A 22,735-nucleotide genomic window follows, 5' to 3' on the forward strand; every position below is an offset into this window, starting at 1 on the left:
TCATAATTATTTTTTTTTTTACTTTTTCATTGCCCAAAATTTTTTATTTTATTTTAATTTATTTTATTTTTAACAAAATATATTTAATATAATGAAATTTCTTTTGATTTTATTTATTTCCTATTTAATAATAAATTTAGTTAAGGGTCAATTAAATTTACAAGAGGGTATGAAAAATAAAAAATAAAAAAAAAAAAAATTATTTTATTACTCACCCCTTTTTTTTTTTTTATTTTATTTTTTTTTTTTCACACCCACATCAATTAAAAGAACAATGCCTTGGTCAAATATTTTCAAATTTGGGTGTTAATATTCAAATATCAGATTATTGTTCATCAAATTATGCAGTTTGTAATGGACAATTTGTTAACGTTTTGTATGTAAAAAAAAAAAAAAAAAAAAAATTAATATTAAAATTTCAATAACTAATTATTTATTTTTAAATATTTATTTAATTCTTTTTACCTTATATAAAAAAAAAGAGATATAAAATCATATACATCTACACACGAATTTTCTCAAATTGATTTTCAATGTTTTTCAAAGGTTACATCAATTAGTATTTCAGATTTAAAAATTTCATCAACATTTTTAATAGGACCATTCCCTAGTGAAGTAGCACTTTCCTTTAGTAATTGCTCTACTACTTATAGTAATTTATTTTCAACAATAATCAATTCAAATATAATAAGTTTGTCTTTTTATAAAATAGATCCACTTCAAATATCAACTACTATTAATATCAAATTATCATACCTTAATAGAGCATCAATTTTGTAAGTTTTTTTTTTTTTTTTTTATATTTTTTATATTTTTTTATTTATTTACAATTTATTTTATTTATTGATTTGTTTTTTTATTTTTTTTTTATTCTTTTTTTTTTTTATTTTTTTTTTTTAGTGTTTTTAGTTTGATAAATGTAGATTCATCAACTAATTATATCATATTGATCAATGATATCCCAGCTGAAAGTACGAAATCATTTACTCAAATTTCAATGGATATTAAAGATTTACCACCAATGGATAATATTATTTTGAAAGGTCTTAGTCTAAGAACTTATGATTCACCTACTAGTAAAGGATACAGCAATATTCAAACTTTAAAATATATTACAAGTTTGAATATAATAAATATTCTAGGATATTCAGATTTTAATCAATTTTCTTTAATTCCAAATCAAAATAACTTTAAAACAATGTATTTATTATTATTTATTATTATTTTTTATTATTTATTTAATTTATATTAATAATAATAATAATTTATAATAATAATAATAATAATAATAATAATATAGATCATTTACAGGAAAATTATTACCAACACCAGCAGGAATAATTGATTTAAGAAATTTATCAGGATTAGAACTATTAAAATTATCGTTGGTTTCATCAGATTTCAATTATCAGGGTAATATTCCACTTAATTTACCACAAACAGTTACAAGTTTTGATATTTCTGGTGGTTCATTTTCAGTTGGTGTAAAAGAGTTTTTGAATGCCCACCCAAATATCTATACTGTTTTTATCACAAGTAATCAAATTAATGCTAATTTTTCAGAATGGAAAAATAGAGGTTATGATCAATTTTCTATAAGTGGGAATAGATTTCAAGGAACTGTTGATACATCATGGTGTACCACAATAATAACTATTTCCCAAAATAAATTGACAGGTGATTTACCATCATGTTTTGCTTGTCATTTGTATAATGCATATATTAATTTTACAGTATCTGAAAATCTTTTTAATCCTATTCTACCATGTACAACTTTAATACCAAATCTTAGATTCGATTCATCAAGTAATATATTATATCTATATGGCGATGACTTGGGTTTCTTTGATATTGATATTAAAATAGTTTCATCACCAACAAACTTATTCAATCATTTAATTTATTCAAAATTATTTTATTGTGATAAATTTACTCAATCAAATTTACCAGAAATTTTAACTTTAGATTTTACAAGTGCAAATAAAACTTTTATATTATCAACAGTTGAAAAACCACCATTGGTAGATTTAGTCACTGTTGCATCTTCATCTGCTTTATTATTTTTTGATGGATCATTTTTTAATTATAATAAATCATCAATTAAAATCAAAGTTGATGATTTAACATGTTTAATTACTCAAACTACATTTAATCAAACTAGTTGTCTAATTCAAGGATCATATAATAAGAATTCACTTGCTCAAATTACAATTACAGTAGAAAGTTATTATACTACTAAATTAAAAATATTACAAACAAACCTTTTTGCTTATTTAAATCAATCAACAACAGTTTATAGTTGTTCGTTGGATTGTAACTCACTTGGTGGTATTTGTAATACATTAACAGGTCAATGTTCATTTAATTGTCCAAATGATTGTGCAAATTCTTTGGCAGGTACATGTAATAGTTCAACAGGAGTATGCAATTGTTATACTGATTTTCAAGGTTTAGATTGTTCATTACCATTTAAAGCTTGTACATCAGATTGTAGTTCACCATTAAGTCAAGGTTCATGTAATAATCAAACTGGTATTTGTCAATGTATACCAAATTATCAAGGTTCAAATTGTAATATTCCATCACATTATATTACTTCAGTTATTCCATGTTCAATTGATGGTGGTGAAGTTTTAATTAATGGTTGGTTTGGCAATAATAATGATGGTACACATTTATTATCATCATATAATATAGTTATAGGTAGTTTAGATTGTATTGTTACATCAATTAATGAAACAACAATTACATGTAATCTTGGAGCAGGTACAGGTACAAAAAATATTAAAATTATAAATTCAATTAATCCAAATGTAATTTTCAATGGTAATGGATTATTTAATTATCAAAATCCAATTAAAACTTGTCCAAATAGTTGTACAAGTTTAAATAATGGTAAATGTAATTCAAATACAGGTGAATGTCAATGTAACGATAAATTTAGTGGTTTCGATTGTAGTACACCAATTAAAATCATTGAAAGTGCACCACCAACAAATACATCAATCAATAAAGATACAGGAGGTATAGAACTTACCAATCAAGATACAATATATGAAATTTCAATTATATCATTAAATGAAATTTCAATTGATGGTTCAATTATTAAATCACATCAATTAAAAGGTAATTGGTCAAGCGATAATACAACAATAACACCAGATTCAAATTATTTCAAATTTTCACAACAATTAATTAATAATACATGTAAAATTACATTTACTATTGAAGAGATTAAATTAAAAGATAAGAGTTTTACATTTGGATCGACAACGTTTAAAGTTGAAAAAGATTCAATAAAATTATCAGTTTTAATTCAAGATTATCAATATCAAAGTTCATTAAATACATTACAATTAATATTTTATTCAGCAGTTGGAAATGATTCAAATTCTAACAATGATGATTGTAATAAACAAGATACATCAATTGATACATCAAATGCAAATAATCAACAAATTTCAAATTATATTCAAATTTCTAAAAATTCAAAAACATTAGTCGGTCGTTTCATTAATCAAGTAATTGCAGATTCAAGATCAACTTTTATGTCAAGTACAATTATTAAAGATAATGATAATAACTCATCGTCATCAGTTATGTTGGGATTAAATCTACCACATTGTAAAGAATGTTTAATTGATCCAGACTTTTCAGTATTGGTAAGTCCAGATTTTAAAGAATCATGCAATGAATCAACAAATAAAAACAAATGGTTAATACCTGTCGTTGTCATTGTACCTGTAGTAGGTTGTGCTGTAATTGTTACTCTATCTATTGTTTTTTTTAAAAAATATAAATATAATTTAAAATTTATTGCAATCAAATTAAAACCATTTAAAAAGCAATAAAATAAAAAAGAATTTTTCACAATTTTAAAATTTATTGCAATCAAATTAAAACCATTTAAAAAAAAAAAAAAAAAAAAAAGAATTTATTATTTATTATGTTGGTGACTCTATAAACTTGATTGTTTTGGAAAACCAAAAAAGCATGACCATTTAGAAAATGCAAATTTTATATTTTCACCAAATATTCACAAGATTCACTCAACATTTTAGATTATCATTATAGTCACTAATATTTTTTTTTTTTTTTTTTTTTTTTTTTTTTTTTTTTTTAAAAAAATGGAATCTAATCGATAAATCAAATTTTAATTTATATTAATAAATTTCTAAAAAGTAATTATTATAATTTTTATTCGTTTTAAAAAATTGAAAATGTGAGTAATCAAAAAAAAAAAAAAAAATCTGAAATAATCTTTAATTCAGAGAAAAACAATAAATATCCAAAATCGTTTTTTTTTTTTTTTTTTTTTTTTTACTTTTTTCCTTGCCCAAAATTTTTATTTTATTTTATATTTTTTTATTTTTAGCAAAATATATTTTATATAATGAAATTTCTTTTGATTTTATTTATTTCCTATTTTGTAATAAATGTTGTCAAGGGTCAATTAAATTTACAAGAGGGTACGAAAAATAAAAAAATAAAAAAATAAAAAAAATTATTTATTACTCATCCTTTTTTATTTTTTTTTTTTTTTTTTTTCACACCCATCCACATCAATTAAAAGAACAATGCCTTGGTCAAATATTTTCAAATTTGGGTGTTAATATTCAAACATCAGATTATTGTTCATCAAATTATACAGGTTGTAATGGACAATTTGTTAGCGTTTTGTATGTAAAAAAAAAAAAAAAAAAAAAAAAAAAAAAAAAAAAAAAAAATTAGGAATAAAATTCCAAAAACTAATTATTTATTTAAATTATTTGTTTAACTTCTTTTTAAATGTTTAATAAAAAAAAAGAAATATAAAATCATATACATCCACACACGAATTTTCTCAAGTTGATTTTCAATGTTTTTCAAAGGTTATATCAATTAGTATTTCAGATTTAAAAATTTCATCAACATTTTTAGAAGGACCATTCCCCACCGAAGTAGCACTCTCCTTTCACAATTGCTCTACTACTTATAGTAATTTATTTTCAACAATAATCAATTCAAATATAACGTATTTGTCTTTTGATAGAATAGATCCACTTCAAATATCAAATACTGTTAATATCAAATTATCATACCTTAATAGAGCGTCAATTTTGTAAGGTTTTTTTTTTTTTATATTTTATTTATTTTATTTATTAATTTATTTATTTATTTATTTATTTATTTATTTTTTTAAAAAAAGTATTTTTAGTATTATAAAAGTAAGTTCATCATCTGATTATATCATATTGATTAATGATATCCCAGCTGGTAGTACGAAATCATTTACTCAAATTGCAATGGATATTAAAGATTTACCACCAATGGATAATATTATTTTGAACGGTCTTAATATAAGAACTTTTAATTCACCTACTAGTAAAGGATACAGCAATATTCAAACTTTAAAATATATTACAAATTTCTATATTTTCATTAATCAAGGATATTCAGATTTTAGTGAATTTGCTTTAATTCCAAATCAAAATAACTTTAAAATAATGTATTTATTATTATTTTTTAAAAAATCATTATTTATTTAATTTATATTAATAAAAATAAAAATAATAATAATATAATATATAGACAAATGGCAGGAAATTTATCACCAACACCAACTGGAATAATTGATTTAAGAAATTTATCAGGATTAAAACAATTAATATTATCGTTGGTTTCATCAGATTTCAATTATCAAGGTCATATTCCACTTAATTTGCCACAAACAGTTAAAAATTTTCATATTTCCGATGGTTCATTTTCAGTTGGTGTAAAAGAGTTTTTGAATGCTTATCCGAATATCTCTATTGTTTCTATCCCAGGCAATCAAATTAACGCTAATTTTTCAGAATGGAAAAATAGAGGTTATGATCAATTTTCTATAAGTGAGAATAACTTTCAAGGAACTGTTGATTCATCATGGTGTACCACAATGACAACTTTATTAAAAAATAAATTGACAGGTGATTTACCATCATGTTTCGCTTGTCATTTGTATAATGAATATATTAATTTTACAGTATCTGAAAATCTTTTTAATCCTATTCTACCATGTACAACTTTAATACCAAATCTTAGATTCGATTCATCAAGTAATATATTATATCTATATGGTGATGACTTGGGTTTCTATGAAACTGATATTAAAATAGTTTCATCACCAACAAAATCATTCAATCATTTAATTTATTCAAAATTATTTTTTTGTGATAAATTTACTCAATCAAATTTACCAGAAATTTTAACTTTAGATTTTACAAGTGCAAATAAAACTTTTATATTATCAACAGTTGAAAAACCACCATTAGTAGATTTAGTCACTGTTGCATCTTCATCTGCTTTATTATTTTTTGATGGATCATTTTTTAATTATAATAAATCATCAATTAAAATCAAAGTTGATGATTTAACATGTTTAATTACTCAAACTACATTTAATCAAACTAGTTGTCTAATTCAAGGATCATATAATAAGAATTCACTTGCTCAAATTACAATTACAGTAGAAAGTTATTATACAACTAAATTAAAAATATTACAAACAAACCTTTTTGCCTATTTAAATCAATCAACAACAGTTTATAGTTGTTCGTTGGATTGTAACTCACTTGGTGGTATTTGTAATACATTAATTGGTCAATGTTCATTTAATTGTCCAAATGATTGTACAAATTCTTTGGCAGGTACATGTAATAGTTCAACAGGAGTATGCAATTGTTATACTGATTTTCAAGGTTTAGATTGTTCATTACCATTTAAAGCTTGTACATCAGATTGTAGTTCACCATTAAGTCAAGGTTCATGTAATAATCAAACTGGTATTTGTCAATGTATACCAAATTATCAAGGTTTAAATTGTAATATTCCATCACATTATATTACTTCAGTTATTCCATGTTCAATTGATGGTGGTGAAGTTTTAATTAATGGTTGGTTTGGTAATAATAATGATGGTACACATTTATTATCATCATATAATATAGTTATAGGTAGTTTAGATTGTATTGTTACATCAATTAATGAAACAGAAATTAAATGTAATCTTGGAGCAGGTACAGGTACAAAAAATATTAAAATTATAAATTCAATTAATCCAAATGTAATTTTCAATGGTAATGGATTATTTAATTATCAAAATCCAATTAAAACTTGTCCAAATAGTTGTACAAGTTTAAATAATGGTAAATGTAATTCAAATACAGGTGAATGTCAATGTAACGATAAATTCATTGGTTTCGATTGTAGTACACCAATTAAAATCATTGAAAGTGCACCACCAACAAATACATCAATCAATAAAGATACAGGAGGTATAGAACTTACCAATCAAGATACAATATATGAAATTTCAATTATATCATTAAATGAAATTTCAATTGATGGTTCAATTATAAAATCACATCAATTAAAAGGTAATTGGTCAAGCGATAATACAACAATAACACCAGATTCAAATTATTTCAAATTTTCACAAAAATTAATTAATAATACATGTAAAATTACATTTACTATTGAAGAGATTAAATTAAAAGATAAGAACTTTACATTTGGAACGACAACGTTTAAAGTTGAAAAAGATTCAATAAAATTATCAGTTTTAATTCAAGATTATCAATATCAAAGTTCATTAAATACATTACAATTAATATTTTATTCAGCAGTTGGAAATGATTCAAATTCTAACAATGATGATTGTAATAAACAAGATACATCAATTGATACATCAAATGCAAATAATCAACAAATTTCAAATTATATTCAAATTTCTAAAAATTCAAAAACATTAGTTGGTCGTTTCATTAATCAAGTAATTGCAGATTCAAGATCAACTTTTATGTCAAGTACAATTATTAAAGATAATAATAATAACTCATCGTCATCAGTTATGTTGGGATTAAATCTACCACATTGTAAAGAATGTTTAATTGATCCAGACTTTTCAGTATTAGTAAGTCCAGATTTTAAAGAATCATGCAATGAATCAACAAATAAAAACAAATGGTTAATACCTGTCGTTGTCGTTGTACCTGTAGTAGGTTGTGCTGCAATTCTTACTCTATCTGTAGTTTTATATAAAAAATATAAATATAATTTAAAATTTATTGCAATCAAATTAAAACCATTTAAAGAATAAAAAATAATTTTTTTTAAAATCGCTTGTGTTTGAAATTATCTATATCTGCCCTATATTTATGGGTCTTAGATAATATTTTTTTTTTTTTTTTTTTTTTTTTTTTAATTTCCTATTTATGTTTTATCTAATTAAATGCCAAAATAAAATGGTGTGTTATTGTTGAAGGATTCAAAACCCCAAAAAAAAAAAAATAATAAAAAATCAGACTCTTTGAAAAACTGGGTCTCATTAGTAGGATGGCGTAACCCTTATTTTTTTTTTATTTCTAAACTTAATTCTTCAATTTTTTTTATTACTTTCTGAATGTGCAACTATTTTTTATTTTTTTTAATGAAAAAAAAAAAAAAAAAAAAAAAAAAAAAAATTATAAGAAATGGTTACATTTATTTTTTATGTCATTTTGTGTATTTTTGAAGGAGATTTCTATTTATCATACTAAATTCATATTAAAAATAAATAAAATTAAATTTTTGTTCAAAAAAAAATGAAAAATGAAAATATTTTTTTTTATTTCAAATGCCAATGTTTTTATCTTTTTAAATTTTCTTTTTTTATTTTTTTTTTTAAAAATAACGCCCTTTAAAATAAATTTCTTCAATTATTAAAAAAATCAACGTAAAAAGTTTTTTTTCATATAAATTTTTATTTTTTTTATTTTTTTTTTTTATTTTTTTTTTTTATTTTTTTTTATTTTTTTTTTTTTTTTGTTTTATTTTATTTTTTATTTTATTTTATTTTATTTTATTTTATTTTATTTTATTTTATTTTATTTTATTTTATTTTATTTTATAATTAAAATTGGCAAATTAATATGAATATTCAATTTTTATGTAATATTTTTATTTTTCGTCGAATAATTTGATATTTATAGGTTCCGTTTGATTTCTCGTTTAAATTTTCTTTTTTTTTTCTATTTTTTTTTTTTGGGATTGAAAATCTAAAAAATTATTTTTTTATAAAAAAAAAAAAAAACGATGATTTTTCATTAAGCAAACAACCAAAAAGTCGTGATGATCAAATTTTTTACCATTTTAATTATATATTCTTTGTTGTTATTAAATTTTACCAAAGGTTCGACATTAGAGGACAGTGAAAGTATGAATAAAAAAAAAAAAAAAAAAAAAAGAAAATTCACAATACTAAATATGTTTTTTTTTTTTTTTTTTTTTTTTTTTTTTTGGATCACAAAAAAGAAATATGCTTAGATCATCTTTTATCAAATTTAGGAATAAATACTGTTATAGATTGTTTAAATAGTAATATTGTAGTATGTTCTACAAATAACCTAGGGACATTTGTTAGTGGTTTGTAAGAATGAATAAAAAAATAAAAAAAAAATAAAAAAAAAAAATAATTCTATTAACATTTAATTTTTTATTACATTTTATTTAATTATTTATTTTATTTTATTTAATTTTGTTTTATTTTATTTTATTTTATTTTATTTTATTTTATTTTATTTTATTTTATTTATTAGAGTTTTAAAATCAAACAATAATGCATACCAAATTTCTTCACTTGATTTTCAATGTTTTTCTAAGATTTCACAAGTTACTATTTCAAATTCAAATATTTCATCATCTTTTTTAAGAGGAAATACAACCATTGAATTCATTTCTTTTTCTAATAATACCATCGAATATAATGAATTATTTTCATCACAAATTAATACAAAATTAAAAAATGTTTTTATTACTAATATACCACCACCAAATTCTCAAATTAATATTAATTTTTCAATAATTGCTTCCTTATCAAATTTGTAAGTTTTTTTTTTTTTTTTTTTTAATTTTTAATTCTTATTATATTTATTATTATTATTATTATTATTATTATTATTATTATTATTATTATTATTATTATTATTATTATTATTATTATTATTATTATTATTATTATCATTTTTATTAATATTATTTAATTAATTAAAATTGTTTTTTAAAAAAAGACAATTTCAATTGAATACTTGGGGTGAGAATAGTAGATATATATCATTGATTAATGATTTTCCAGTTGGAGGAATGCGTCCAATCCCAAGTTTAGCAATGGATCTTAAAGATATACCACCCATGGATAATGTTAAATGTGGAAGTGTTACTTTTAGAGCCTACGATTCACCTTCAGCTTTGGTTTTAGCATTTCCTAACATTAAAAAATATAAATTCAATTTATTTATACATTGCAAGAGGAACTTCAGATTTTACCCAATTTAGTTTAATTCCAAATGATAATTTTATATATACAATGTATGTTTTTATTATTATTATTATTTTTTATTATTATTATTATTATTATTATTATTATTATTATTATTATTATTATTATTATTATTATTATTATTATTATTTATTATTTATTATTATTATTTTTATTATTAAAAAAGAACTAATTTATAATATTATTTTTTTTTTTTTTATTTTAAAAAAAAAAAAAGATTCTTTAATGGAGCTTTGATTTCACCATCTATTGTTGATTTAAGAAATTTAACTATATTAAATTATATTGATTTAAGAAATGTTATTTTAGATTTTAATTATCAAGGTAAAATTCCTCTTATTCTTCCTCAAAGTGTTACTAGTCTTGGTATTAGTGGAAGTTCTTTTTCTAGTGTTAATGAATTTATAGGAAATTATCCAAGAATTTCAACGATTGCAATTTCTTTTAATCAAATTCCAGATAATTTTACAGAATGGAGAAATAGAGGTTATGCATCATTTGATGTAAATAATAATAAACTTCAAGGAACTATTGATTCGTCATGGTGTACTACTGTTTTAAAGATTGGTGATAATCAATTATCAGGTAAATTACCTTCTTGTTATACTTGTCATTTATTAAGTGATTATGTTAAATTTATGATTATTGGTGGTAAAAATTCATTTACAAATGTAGATCCAATACCAGAATGTACAACTTTAATACCAAACCTTAGATATAATTCCTCAACAAAAGAACTCACTCTATATGGTGATGATTTAGGTTTTTATACTGAAAATGTTATAGTACCAGGTTTTGATTATTCATTTTCTCCAAAGATTCAATCGAAATTATTTGTAGCTAGTAATGTAATTCAATATGATTTACCCCAGATTTTAAATTTTAAATTTCCAGGAGCAAATAAAACATTTACATTATCAACAATTCAAAAACCACCCATTATAAATACAGTAATAGCAACGGTTCAATCCTATTCTGTTATTTTAGAAGGATCATTTTTCAACTATAATATATCATCAATTGAAATCTTTATTGGTGATGTTCAATGTTCAATAGTGTCTGCAACATTTTATAAAGTTGAATGTTTAACATTTGAAACATATGAGAAAAATATAATTGGAAAAGTTTCAATTAATATTAAAGATTATTACTATAGCAATTTAACAATATTAGAAACATCTGTAATTGCATATTTAAATCAAACTACACAAATTAAAAATTGTCAATTAGATTGTATCTCACTTGGTGGTTTTTGTAATACATTAATTGGTCAATGTAATATTGATTGTCCAAATAATTGTACTGGTTCATTATCAGGTACTTGTGAAAGATCAACAGGAGTTTGTATTTGTAATATTGGTTATCAAGGTATTGATTGTTCAGTACCAATTCATTCTTGTCCCTCAAATTGTAATGCTCAATCCAATCAAGGTACATGTAATTATCAAAATGGTATTTGTCAATGTTCTCCAAATTATCAAGGTTTAGATTGTTCATTACCATTTAAAGTTTGTACATCAGATTGTAGTTCACCATTAAATCAAGGTTCATGTAATAATCAAACTGGTATTTGTCAATGTATACCAAATTATCAAGGTTCAAATTGTAATATTCCATCACATTATATTACATCAGTTATTCCATGTTCAATTGATGGTGGTGAAGTTTTAATTAATGGTTGGTTTGGTAATAATAATGATGGTACAAATTTACTATCATCATATAATATTGTTATAGGTAGTTTAGATTGTATTGTTACATCAATTAATGAAACAGAAATTAAATGTAATCTTGGAGCAGGTACAGGTACAAAAAATATTAAAATTATAAATTCAATTAATCCAAATGTAATTTTCAATGGTAATGGATTATTTAATTATCAAAATCCAATTAAAACTTGTCCAAATAGTTGTACAAGTTTAAATAATGGTAAATGTAATTCAAATACAGGTGAATGTCAATGTAGTGATAAATTTAGTGGTTTCGATTGTAGTACTCCAATTACAATCATTGAAAGTGCACCACCAACAAATACATCAATCAATAAAGATACAGGAGGTATAGAACTTACCAATCAAGATACAATCTATGAAATTTCAATTATATCATTAAATGAAATTTCAATTGATGGTTCAATTATAAAATCACATCAATTAAAAGGTAATTGGTCAAGTGATAATACAACAATAACACCAGATTCAAATTATTTCAAATTTTCACAAAAACTAATTAATAATACATGTAAAATTACATTCACTATTGAAGAGATTAAATTAAGAGATAAGAGTTTTACATTTGGAACAACAACGTTTAAAGTTGAAAAAGATTCAATAAAATTATCAGTTTTAATTCAAGATTATCAATATCAAAGTTCATTAAATACATTACAATTAATATTTTATTCAGCGGTTGGAGATGATACAAATTCAAATTCAAATAATGATTGTAATAAACAAGATACATCAATTGATACATCAAATGCAAATAATCAACAAATTTCAAATTATATTCAAATTTCTAAAAATTCAAAAACATTAGTCGGTCGTTTCATTAATCAAGTAATTGCAGATTCAAGATCAACTTTTATGTCAAGTACAATTATTAAAGATAATAATAAATCATCTTCATCATCATCATCATCATCAGTTATGTTGGGACTAAATCTACCACATTGCAAAGAATGTTTAATTGATCCAGACTTTTCTGTATTAGTAAGTCCAGATTTTAAAGAATCATGCAATGAATCAACAAATAAAAACAAATGGTTAATACCTGTCGTTGTCGTTGTACCTGTAGTAGGTTGTGCTGTAATTGCTACTATATCTATACTAATGTATAGAAAGAATAGATATAGAATACAGCTTCTCAAACTAAGAACTTTTAAAAAATAAAAAAATAAAATAGAAAAAATTTGAAAGTATGGTCCATTTTGGATTTTACTTTTTTTTTTTAATGATAATTTTTTTAAATCTCGAAAGACAACCAATTCCAAATGGAAAAATAAAATCTAAACCTAAATTAATTTATAAATTAATTTCTTTTAAATAACAATAATAATTTAAAGACAAAAAAAAAAGTTATTTTTAATAAAAAAAAAAGAGAAAATAAATATTATTTATAAAGTTTTTTTTTTTTTTTATTTTTTTTTTTATTTCCTATGCGGCTCTCCTTTGTTTTTGAAAATGAAATTATTTTTTTTTTTTTAATTATTTAAATGGTAATAAAAATAAAGAAAAATAAAAAAAAAAAATTACTAGGAGTAGTAGTACCCAGCTATCTCAAATACAAAGCAACATCATACCGCTACTATTACTATCATTATCATTATTATTGCCATTACCACCATTACCACTACCACACTATTATTACATTATTATTACCATACCACCATTATTATTATTATTACTACTACTATTAACATTACCACATTATTATTATTACCACGATTATTACTATTACCATTATCATCAGCAATATATAAAAAAAAAAGATTCAATAGACTGACATATAGAATTTTCAATTTTGTACTGTTGTTCCAATTCTTGTCTCAGTTTCAATTTACAAATGTTCAATCACAGTAGAAATTATTTGGTACATGCCTTTATCGTTTTCTATCTTTTTCTTTTTCTTTTTTTTGTTGTTCTCTATGTTTTTCATTCTCTTTTTCGCAATGCTGTTGAAGATGATGGTGATGATGTTTATCCTCTGATCTAATTATTATTATTATTATTATTTTTATTGGGAAAGGTTATGGTTGTTGATTTTGTTGGTGTTATTATTATAGATGCTTCTTTATTACTACTACTAAACCTTCATTTTTACTGGTTGTTTTTAATTAAAACAAAAAGAAAAGAAAAGAAAAAATAAAAAAATAATAAGTTTTGGATTGTTGTTTGGTTTTTTTTTTTTTTTTTTTTTTTTCCAAAAACCCATTAAAAAATTTTTCCACCCCCCAAATTTTTTTAATTATTTGAAAAGTTTAATAGTTTTGGTATTTGATGTCTAGTTTTAATTTTTTGTTTTTTTTTATCTTAGGATAATAAAAAAAAAAAAATAAGAAATAAAAAAAAAAAAAAAAGAATGGATGTTGTTGTTTTTTTTTTTTTATTTTCACAAAAATAGCATTCATATAATTTTTTTTATTTAATTGTTTAGCTCTTTGAAAGAACAATGACAAAATTAATTACAATATTAATATTTTTTTTTTTATTATTTAATGTTATTAAAAGTTCTTCAACTGACCAAAGTATGTAGGAAAAAAAAAATAAAAAAATAAAAAACAAAAAAAAAAAAAACTTATATTTAAAAACTTTTTTTTTTTTTTTCATATTTATTAAGATTGCTTGAATACTCTTAAAAATCAATTAAATGTAAAAGAATGTATAATTTGCCAAAAGGAAAATTGCATAAATACATTTGAATCATGTATTTCTGGTGATGAGGAAAATTTAAGTGTGTAGGTTTAAATTAATAAATAAAATAAATAAAAAAATAAATAAAAAAAAAATAAAAAAAAAAAAAATAAATAAATAAATAAATAAATTAATAAATTATTATTATCACTAATTTTTGAAAATGTAATTTTTTTAATAGATTCTTAGACCAAATTCCAATTGATAGATTTGATCCTACATGTTTTAAAAAGGTCAAAGAATTAACCATAAAAAACTTGAATTTTACAGAGTATTTGGATTCATTCAATGGTACATCTATTTCACTTATTGATTGTACTTATGATAATTTAAATTCAATTAAGCATAATAAGATATATTTAACACATCTAAATATTACTAATTTAAAAACACAAGAGATTGGGGATATTGCTATTAATTTTATTAAAACCTTAATAGGATTTAAATCTATTTCTTATTTTTCATTTACTTTCAGTAATATTATCGGGGATTTCTCTGAATTCACGGCCGTGTTGGAAAATTTAGAAATTAAAAGTTTTGAAATAAATAATAATCAACTTGTTGGAACTATTAATTCATCATGGTGTAATACCCTTTTAAAAATTAATAATAACAAGTTATCCGGTGAATTACCATCTTGTTTTACATGTCATATTTATAGTGATTACGTTAAAAGTATGATTATTACTGGAAATAAATTTACAAATGAAAATCCAATAGCAGATTGTAAAACTTTAAAACCAAACCTTTTTTATAATTCCACTAGTCGCGAACTGTATCTCTATGGTAAAGATTTAGGTTTTATATCTGATGATATTAAAAATGATAAATATACTTTCAATTTAGAGAAACCTTCGAAATTATTTATAGCAACTAATGTAAATGAATCAGATTTACCAAAATATTTAAATATTACCTTTTCAGGAGCAAAAAAAGAATTTTCATTATCTACAACCAAAATAGCACCAATTGTATCCTCGATAACAATTTCAGAAATATTAGATTCAATAACCTTTACTGGAACAAATTTAAATGATCCACCACCAATTTCAATCTTGATTGGTGATAAAAATTACACAGACCTAAATTTTAATTTTAATCAAGTCCAATGTAAAATTCAAAGATTAAGTTATGATGATGATTTTGTAATCGTTAAAATTATTAATGGAGATGATTTTTACAAATTCAGTACTACTATATATACATATATAAACCAAAGCATACAAGTTGATTATTGTTCAAAAGTTTGTAAAAAACTTGATGATGGTGTTTGCATTAAAATAAAAGAATATTGTGGTGGTGGAAATATAATATCAAATTCTTGTACTTCTTCAACAGCAGGCGGTTGTAATTGTTCAAATGATTTTCAAAATTCTTTTTGTTCCTATATACCTTGTCCTATGGATTGTAATTCTGAATCTAACCAAGGTATATGTAATTATCAAACTGGTAAATGTGAATGCCTACCATATTACCAAGGTCTGGATTGCTCTTTACCAAATAAACCCTGTAATACCAATTGTAGTTTTGATTCCGATCAAGGTAAATGTAATACTCAAACTGGTAATTGTGAATGCTCACCAAATTTCCAAGGTAAAAATTGTGAATTACCATTAAAATATTGTTCATCAGACTGTAGTGCACCATTAAATAAAGGTTTTTGTAATGATCAAACTGGTATTTGTCAATGTTTTCCAAATTATCAAGGTTCAGATTGTTCTTTACCATTAAAAGTTTGTACATCAGATTGTAGTTTCGATTTAAATCAAGGCTGGTGTAATAATCAAACTGGTACTTGTCAATGTAAACCAAATTATCAAGGTTCGGATTGTAAAACTCCATCACATTATATTACATCAGTTATTCCATGTTCAATTGATGGTGGTGAAGTTTTAATTAATGGTTGGTTTGGTAATAATAATGATGGTACAAATTTACTATCATCATATAATATTGTTATAGGTAGTTTAGATTGTATTGTTACATCAATTAATGAAACAGAAATTAAATGTAATCTTGGAGCAGGTACCGGTACAAAAAATATTAAAATTATAAATTCAATTAATCCAAATGTAATTTTCAATGGTAATGGATTATTTAATTATCAAAATCCAATTAAAACTTGTCCAAATAGTTGTACAAGTTTAAATAATGGTAACTGTAATTCAAATACAGGTGAATGTCAATGTAATGATAAATTTAGAGGTTTCGATTGTAGTACACCAATTAAAATCATTGAAAGTGCACCATCAACAAATACATCAATCAATAAAGAAACAGGAGGTATAGAACTTACCAATCAAGATACAATATATGAAATTTCAATTATATCATTAAATGAAATTTCAATTGATGGTTCAATTATAAAATCATATCAATTAAAAGACAATTGGTCAATTTATAATATAAATGATGAATCAACAACAAAAAGAACAACAACAACAAAAAGAACAACAACAACAACAACAACAACAACAACAACAACAACAACAACAACAACAGATTTCAATAATATATTCATGTTTTCACAAAAATTAATTAATAATACATGTAAAATTACTTATACCATAGAAGAGATTAAATTAAAAGATAAGAACTTTACATTTGGAACAACAACGTTTAAAGTTGAAAAAGATTCAATAAAATTATCAGTTTTAATTCAAGATTATCAATATCAAAGTTCATTAAATACATTACAATTAATATTTTATTCAGCAGTTGGAAATGATTCAAATTCTAACAATGATGATTGTAATAAACAAGATACATCAATTGATACATCAAATGCAAATAATCAACAAATTTCAAATTATATTCAAATTTCTAAAAATTCAAAAACATTAGTCGGTCGTTTCATTAATCAAGTCATTGCAGATTCAAGATCAACTTTTATGTCAAGTACAATTATTAAAGATAATGTAAAATCATCATCAATTATGTTAGGATTAAATCTACCACATTGTAAAGAATGTTTAATTGATCCAGACTTTTCAGTTTTGGTTAGTCCAGATTTTAAAGAATCATGTAATGAATCAACAAATAAGAACAAATGGTTTATACCAGTCATTGTCGTTGCACCTGTGGTAGGTTGTGCTGCAATTCTTACTCTATCTATTGTTTTGTATAGAAAGAACAAATATAACATTAAAATTGCTTCTGAAAAATTAAAATCTTTGAAAAGGAAATAATCAAAAAAAAAAAAAAAATATGAAAAGACAACAAATTCCAAATGTTGGAAAAATAAAATCCAAACCTCAAATTAAATTTTAAATTTAAACAAATAATTTAAAAACGAAAAAAATAAAATTATTTTTCACTAAAAAAAAAAAAAAAAAATAGAAAATAAATATTTATTTGCAAAGGTTTAAAGTTGGTTTTGATTTTTTTTTTTTTTTTTTTTTTTTACTTTTGATTTTTTTATTTTCTATGAGGCTCTCCTTGAAAATGAAATTATTTATTTAAATGGACAATAAAAAAATAATTTAAAAAAAGTTTGGAAACAAATCCAATTATAGATTGCGATGTTTTAAATTTATTCTTCAAATAAACCATATAGAGTTGAAAAGATTGTTACAGATTTACCATTTGTGTGATAACAATGAGTTGCGTCAATCAACTTTAGAACGTAGATTTCATTCTATAGGGTGGCTTGTTGAGATTTTGTTTATTTATTTTTCTTTTTATTTTTAATATTATTATTATTTATAATTTATTATTTAATATTTAATTTTTTTTTTTTTTTTATTTTATTTTTTTTATTTATTATTTATTATTTATTATTTAATATTTATTATGTATTTGTTATTAGTATTAGTTTTAAACTAAATATTTAGATCTAAAAATACATACCATTTATGATGAGTTTATTAATTATTTAAATAATTTGTTGAATAGATTGATAAAATTATTTAATGTTATTGGAAAATATTTATTTATAAGTTTCTTATTAAATAAGTCAAAGGAGATAAAACGAATAATGATATGATGGACATATTGTGGTGGATTGTTTAATAAAAAATTGAAATTGTTTTCAAATAATATTTTAATAATTAAAATGATATTATTGAAATGACTATTTTTTATTGTTATTTTATCTGTACTGATAGAATCCTTTACTGGGAAATATCTCTTCACCTTTTTTGTACTGGTTATATATACCATTCTAATATTATATATTGATGTAATACATATAAAAAAAAAATTGAATAGACACACAGTAAATAGTGTAAGTTGTTTTGAAAAATTTAAATTTAAATTAATTGTTTTTTTTTTTTTTTTGATTTCCCATGATAAAGACATGTGTTTATACATACTTACTTTAAATATAAAAAAATTATTATTTTCCTCAAAATGCACAATATTTTTTTTAAAAAAGAGAAAATAAATATTTATTTACAAAGTTTTTTACTTTTTTGTTCTTGAAAACGATATTATTTACAAAGGATTAAAGTGGTCTTGATTGATTTGATTAAAATTCTTTTAAATTTTTACAAAGAGTACAACCTAAAATAAATTCTTCGACATGAGGATGATCAACCTTAAGGGGACATTTATCAGGACCTTCACATCGAGGGATTTCGGTTTTGGGTATTTTGTTGAGGTACTTTCCGCCATTTTGAATAGCGTGGCATTGGGAACAGAAGTGCGTCTTGCTCCAGCAATACCATTGAGCTATTGAACAACAAAACTGACATTTCCATATGATATAGTCCCAACCATGTACTTTACATTCTTTTCCATCACTTCCCCTACAAGAACCACAAATTAAGTCTTCATCTTTGTAACCACCTTCTACACCTTCATCACAACGTGCTTGACCAGCAAAATAAAAACCTTTACATTTAAAGCAACTATAGTACACATATCTATCCATTGAGTAATTTTCAGGATCTTGATACCACTTTGAGTTTTTATCTTGAATCTCTTTACATTTTGCTAAACCTTCATATGATAATCTTTCCATTGCTTTTGATTGAATGATTGCTTTATTCTTTAAGATTGGTTCTAAAATATGATTAATTGCAGGATGAGATTTCATTTGTTTCTTACATAGTGGACAATCTATATGATGAAAAGTAATTCTAGGACCTGTTTTACTTGTTAATTGTTTTTCAATACAACCATAATGAAACATATGACCACAATCTAACATTATTGATGGAGCTGATTTAATTGAATCAACAAAGCAAATATTACAATATCCATCATTATTGAAATGTCCCTTTGGTACACAATCTACATCAAAACATGGTTCACATTTTTTCTCACCTTTAACACCAATACAATAATGACCACATGATAATTGTTTATCACAACAATTGTCCAATTTTTCTTTACATTCTTCAGAATCACAAATTTCACTTTGTTTTAAATTAATTCCAAAAGTTACTTTAATAGGTGATAAACAAAATCTACATTTTCTAGAATTTAAATATTCTGTATACTTTTCACAAGTATAAGAATAATGATAAGGTGAAGTTTTACAATCTGAACAAAATTCTGTTGTACAATTTGTACATCTAAATCTAAATTCTTCTCTATGTCTTGCTGATTCTTCATTCATTGTTGTACCATCAGGTGATAATAAATTTAATTTATTTCTTTTTTTTATTAAATTTGTTGTTGTTGTTGTTGTTGTTGTTGTTGTAGTTGTTGTTGTATTTGTATTATTATTATTATTTAAAGAATTTGAAGAATAATTTGAATTTGAAGAAGTTGATAATAATGAAGTTATTGAAGTAAATGAAGAATTTGATAATGAATTTGATAAAGATTGTGGTAATGGTGAAGTTGAAGCTGAAGTTGTAGCTGTTGTATTTGCAGAAGATATTAAAGGTGGTGATAATGGTGGTTGTTGAATTCTTTCAAAAACTTCTTGACAATTTGGACATTTAATAAAGTTATCATTGTTATGAAGTACTTGTTCCAATTGTTTATTTAAAAGTTGTTCATACTCTGAATCATTTAATACCATTCGAATCATTGTATCTTGAATTTTTTCATTGCAATCCACATGGATACAATGTATTTGACCCAATGATGATCCTTCATCCATTTGATCATTAATTTGATTGAGTATACCATTCTTTAAACATGATTTACAAAAATTATGTAAACAATCATCCATTAAAAATAAATAATCTGGTTGTGTTTCAAAATTCTTTTTACATATAATACAATGTGATAACATATCTTGATCACGATTTGAATCTTCTTCTTCTTCTCCTTCACTTAATAACATTCTTAAAACTTCTGGATCAATTGATCCATTTAATTCAAAATTTGTTTGTTGATAATTATTATTATTATTATTATTATTATTATTATTATAATTATAATTATAATTATAATTATTTTCGTAAAAAACATTACTTGAACCACTACTTTTACAAGATGAGGAAGAAGTTGTTGTTGTTGTTGTCGTTGTCGTTTGAAATGGATTATAGTATCCATTATTTTTTATATTATTATTTATATTATTATTATTATTATTGAAATTATAATTATTATTATAATTACTATTTATATTATTTAAACTATTATTATTATTATTATTATTATTATTATTATTATTATTATTATTATTATTATTATTATTATTATTATTATTATTATTATTATTACTATTATTATTATTATTATTTAAATTATTTGTTACTATTGATAATAATTTCTTTTGACTATCTAATATTTGATTTATATTTGTTACATCTCTAAAAGATGAGGAGGGTGACGTTTTTGAACTATTATTGCTACTATTACTACTACTACTACTACTACTGTTACTACTATTACTACCACTTCTACCTTTTGTTACAGAATCTAAAACGAACCATTCATCCATATTATATTCGATATCATCTGGTGTAGTTATTGTAGCTCTTATATGAATTTGACCAACCATACCAAATGAACTATTATTATTTAGATCTAACCAATTTTCAAAAACATTCTCTTTTGCTATGGTCTCTAATGAAAGTGTTGCAAATCCTATATCATTATTCTTTATAAACATTTCATTATCCCAAACATATAATATAATATTTGGTTGTGGTTTTAATAATCTATCACTTTCTTTAATTTCTCTATTTTAAATTTTTAAAAAAAATTTATATTAGTAAAAATAAATGAAAAATAAAAAAAAAATAAAAAACTATTATATATTACATTTTAAATTCATCATTCCAAATTGGATCGGTTGTATTTTTTAATTTTTTAGTTGTTTCAATTCTATCTTTATATTTAACTTCAACATAAGGATCTATTTTACCACCATCCTTTTTTCTTAAATTTCTTGCTCCAACAACTAAAAAAAATAATAATAATAATAATAATAATAATAATAATAATAAATTAGTTAGTTTACTTTATTTTTTTATTTTTTTTTTTTTTTAAAAAAAAAAAACTTACCTTTAATTGTAATTATTTTTATACCCTCAGAGTTTAATTTATTGCTACAAATTTGATTATTATTATTATTATTATTTTTAACATTATTATTATTATTATTATTATTATTATTATTATTATTATTATTATTATTATTATTATTATTATTATTATTATTATTATTATTATTATTATTATTATTATTTAAATTATTTATAATATGATGATGGTGAAGACTATTATTTGTACAAACATTTCCACAATGATTCAATGTTGTGGATGTTGCTGTGGTGCTCATTTTTTTTTTTTTTTTTTTTTTTTTTTTTTATTGATTATTATTATTTTACTTTTTTATTTTTTTTATTTTTTATTTTGAACAAGTATTTTTTTTATTTATATTATTCTTTTTTTTTTTTTTTTTTTTTTTTCCTTTGATTTCTAAAAAATTATTAAAATAATTGGATGTTATTACTTATTATTTTAAAAAAAAAAAAAATTAAAAAATAAAAAAAAAACAATGATAAAATTTAAATTGTATTTAATAAAAAAAAAATTAAATAATTAAATAATTATTAAATTATAATAGTAATAATATTAT

General features: G+C 21.9%; 5 protein-coding genes across 5 annotated transcripts; 4 read left to right on the plus strand and 1 right to left on the minus strand.

Moving 5' to 3' along the window:
* Positions 1-91: 91 nt before the first annotated feature.
* On the plus strand, positions 92-3,851 carry DDB_G0280001 (hypothetical protein; the record flags this gene model as incomplete). The annotated part of the gene is made up of 6 exons (XM_636366.1): positions 92-167; positions 271-376; positions 483-776; positions 901-1,200; positions 1,301-3,779; positions 3,846-3,851. The coding sequence occupies 6 exons, from the start codon at positions 92-94 to the stop codon at positions 3,849-3,851; spliced, it is 3,261 nt and encodes a 1,086-aa protein (XP_641458.1).
* Positions 3,852-4,393: 542 nt separating this feature from the next.
* Positions 4,394-8,119, plus strand: DDB_G0280003 (hypothetical protein; the record flags this gene model as incomplete). Its single annotated transcript, XM_636367.1, has 5 exons — positions 4,394-4,469; positions 4,574-4,679; positions 4,808-5,101; positions 5,189-5,488; positions 5,572-8,119. The coding sequence occupies 5 exons, from the start codon at positions 4,394-4,396 to the stop codon at positions 8,117-8,119; spliced, it is 3,324 nt and encodes a 1,107-aa protein (XP_641459.1).
* A 1,097-nt stretch (positions 8,120-9,216) lies between these two features.
* DDB_G0280029 (hypothetical protein) lies at positions 9,217-13,227 on the plus strand (the record flags this gene model as incomplete). Its single annotated transcript, XM_636368.1, has 5 exons — positions 9,217-9,266; positions 9,597-9,881; positions 10,068-10,099; positions 10,308-10,365; positions 10,554-13,227. 5 exons carry the CDS (start codon positions 9,217-9,219, stop codon positions 13,225-13,227), a joined length of 3,099 nt encoding a protein of 1,032 aa, XP_641460.1.
* Positions 13,228-14,416: 1,189 nt separating this feature from the next.
* On the plus strand, positions 14,417-17,936 carry DDB_G0280005 (hypothetical protein; the record flags this gene model as incomplete). The annotated part of the gene is made up of 4 exons (XM_636369.1): positions 14,417-14,428; positions 14,492-14,582; positions 14,675-14,792; positions 14,930-17,936. 4 exons carry the CDS (start codon positions 14,417-14,419, stop codon positions 17,934-17,936), a joined length of 3,228 nt encoding a protein of 1,075 aa, XP_641461.1.
* A 1,280-nt stretch (positions 17,937-19,216) lies between these two features.
* DDB_G0280007 (hypothetical protein) lies at positions 19,217-22,435 on the minus strand (the record flags this gene model as incomplete). Its single annotated transcript, XM_636370.1, has 3 exons — positions 19,217-21,833; positions 21,916-22,054; positions 22,159-22,435. 3 exons carry the CDS (start codon positions 22,433-22,435, stop codon positions 19,217-19,219), a joined length of 3,033 nt encoding a protein of 1,010 aa, XP_641462.1.
* Positions 22,436-22,735: the final 300 nt, after the last annotated feature.

This window comes from Dictyostelium discoideum (genome assembly GCF_000004695.1).
Source record: "Dictyostelium discoideum AX4 chromosome 3 chromosome, whole genome shotgun sequence".
NCBI lineage: Eukaryota > Evosea > Eumycetozoa > Dictyosteliales > Dictyosteliaceae > Dictyostelium > Dictyostelium discoideum.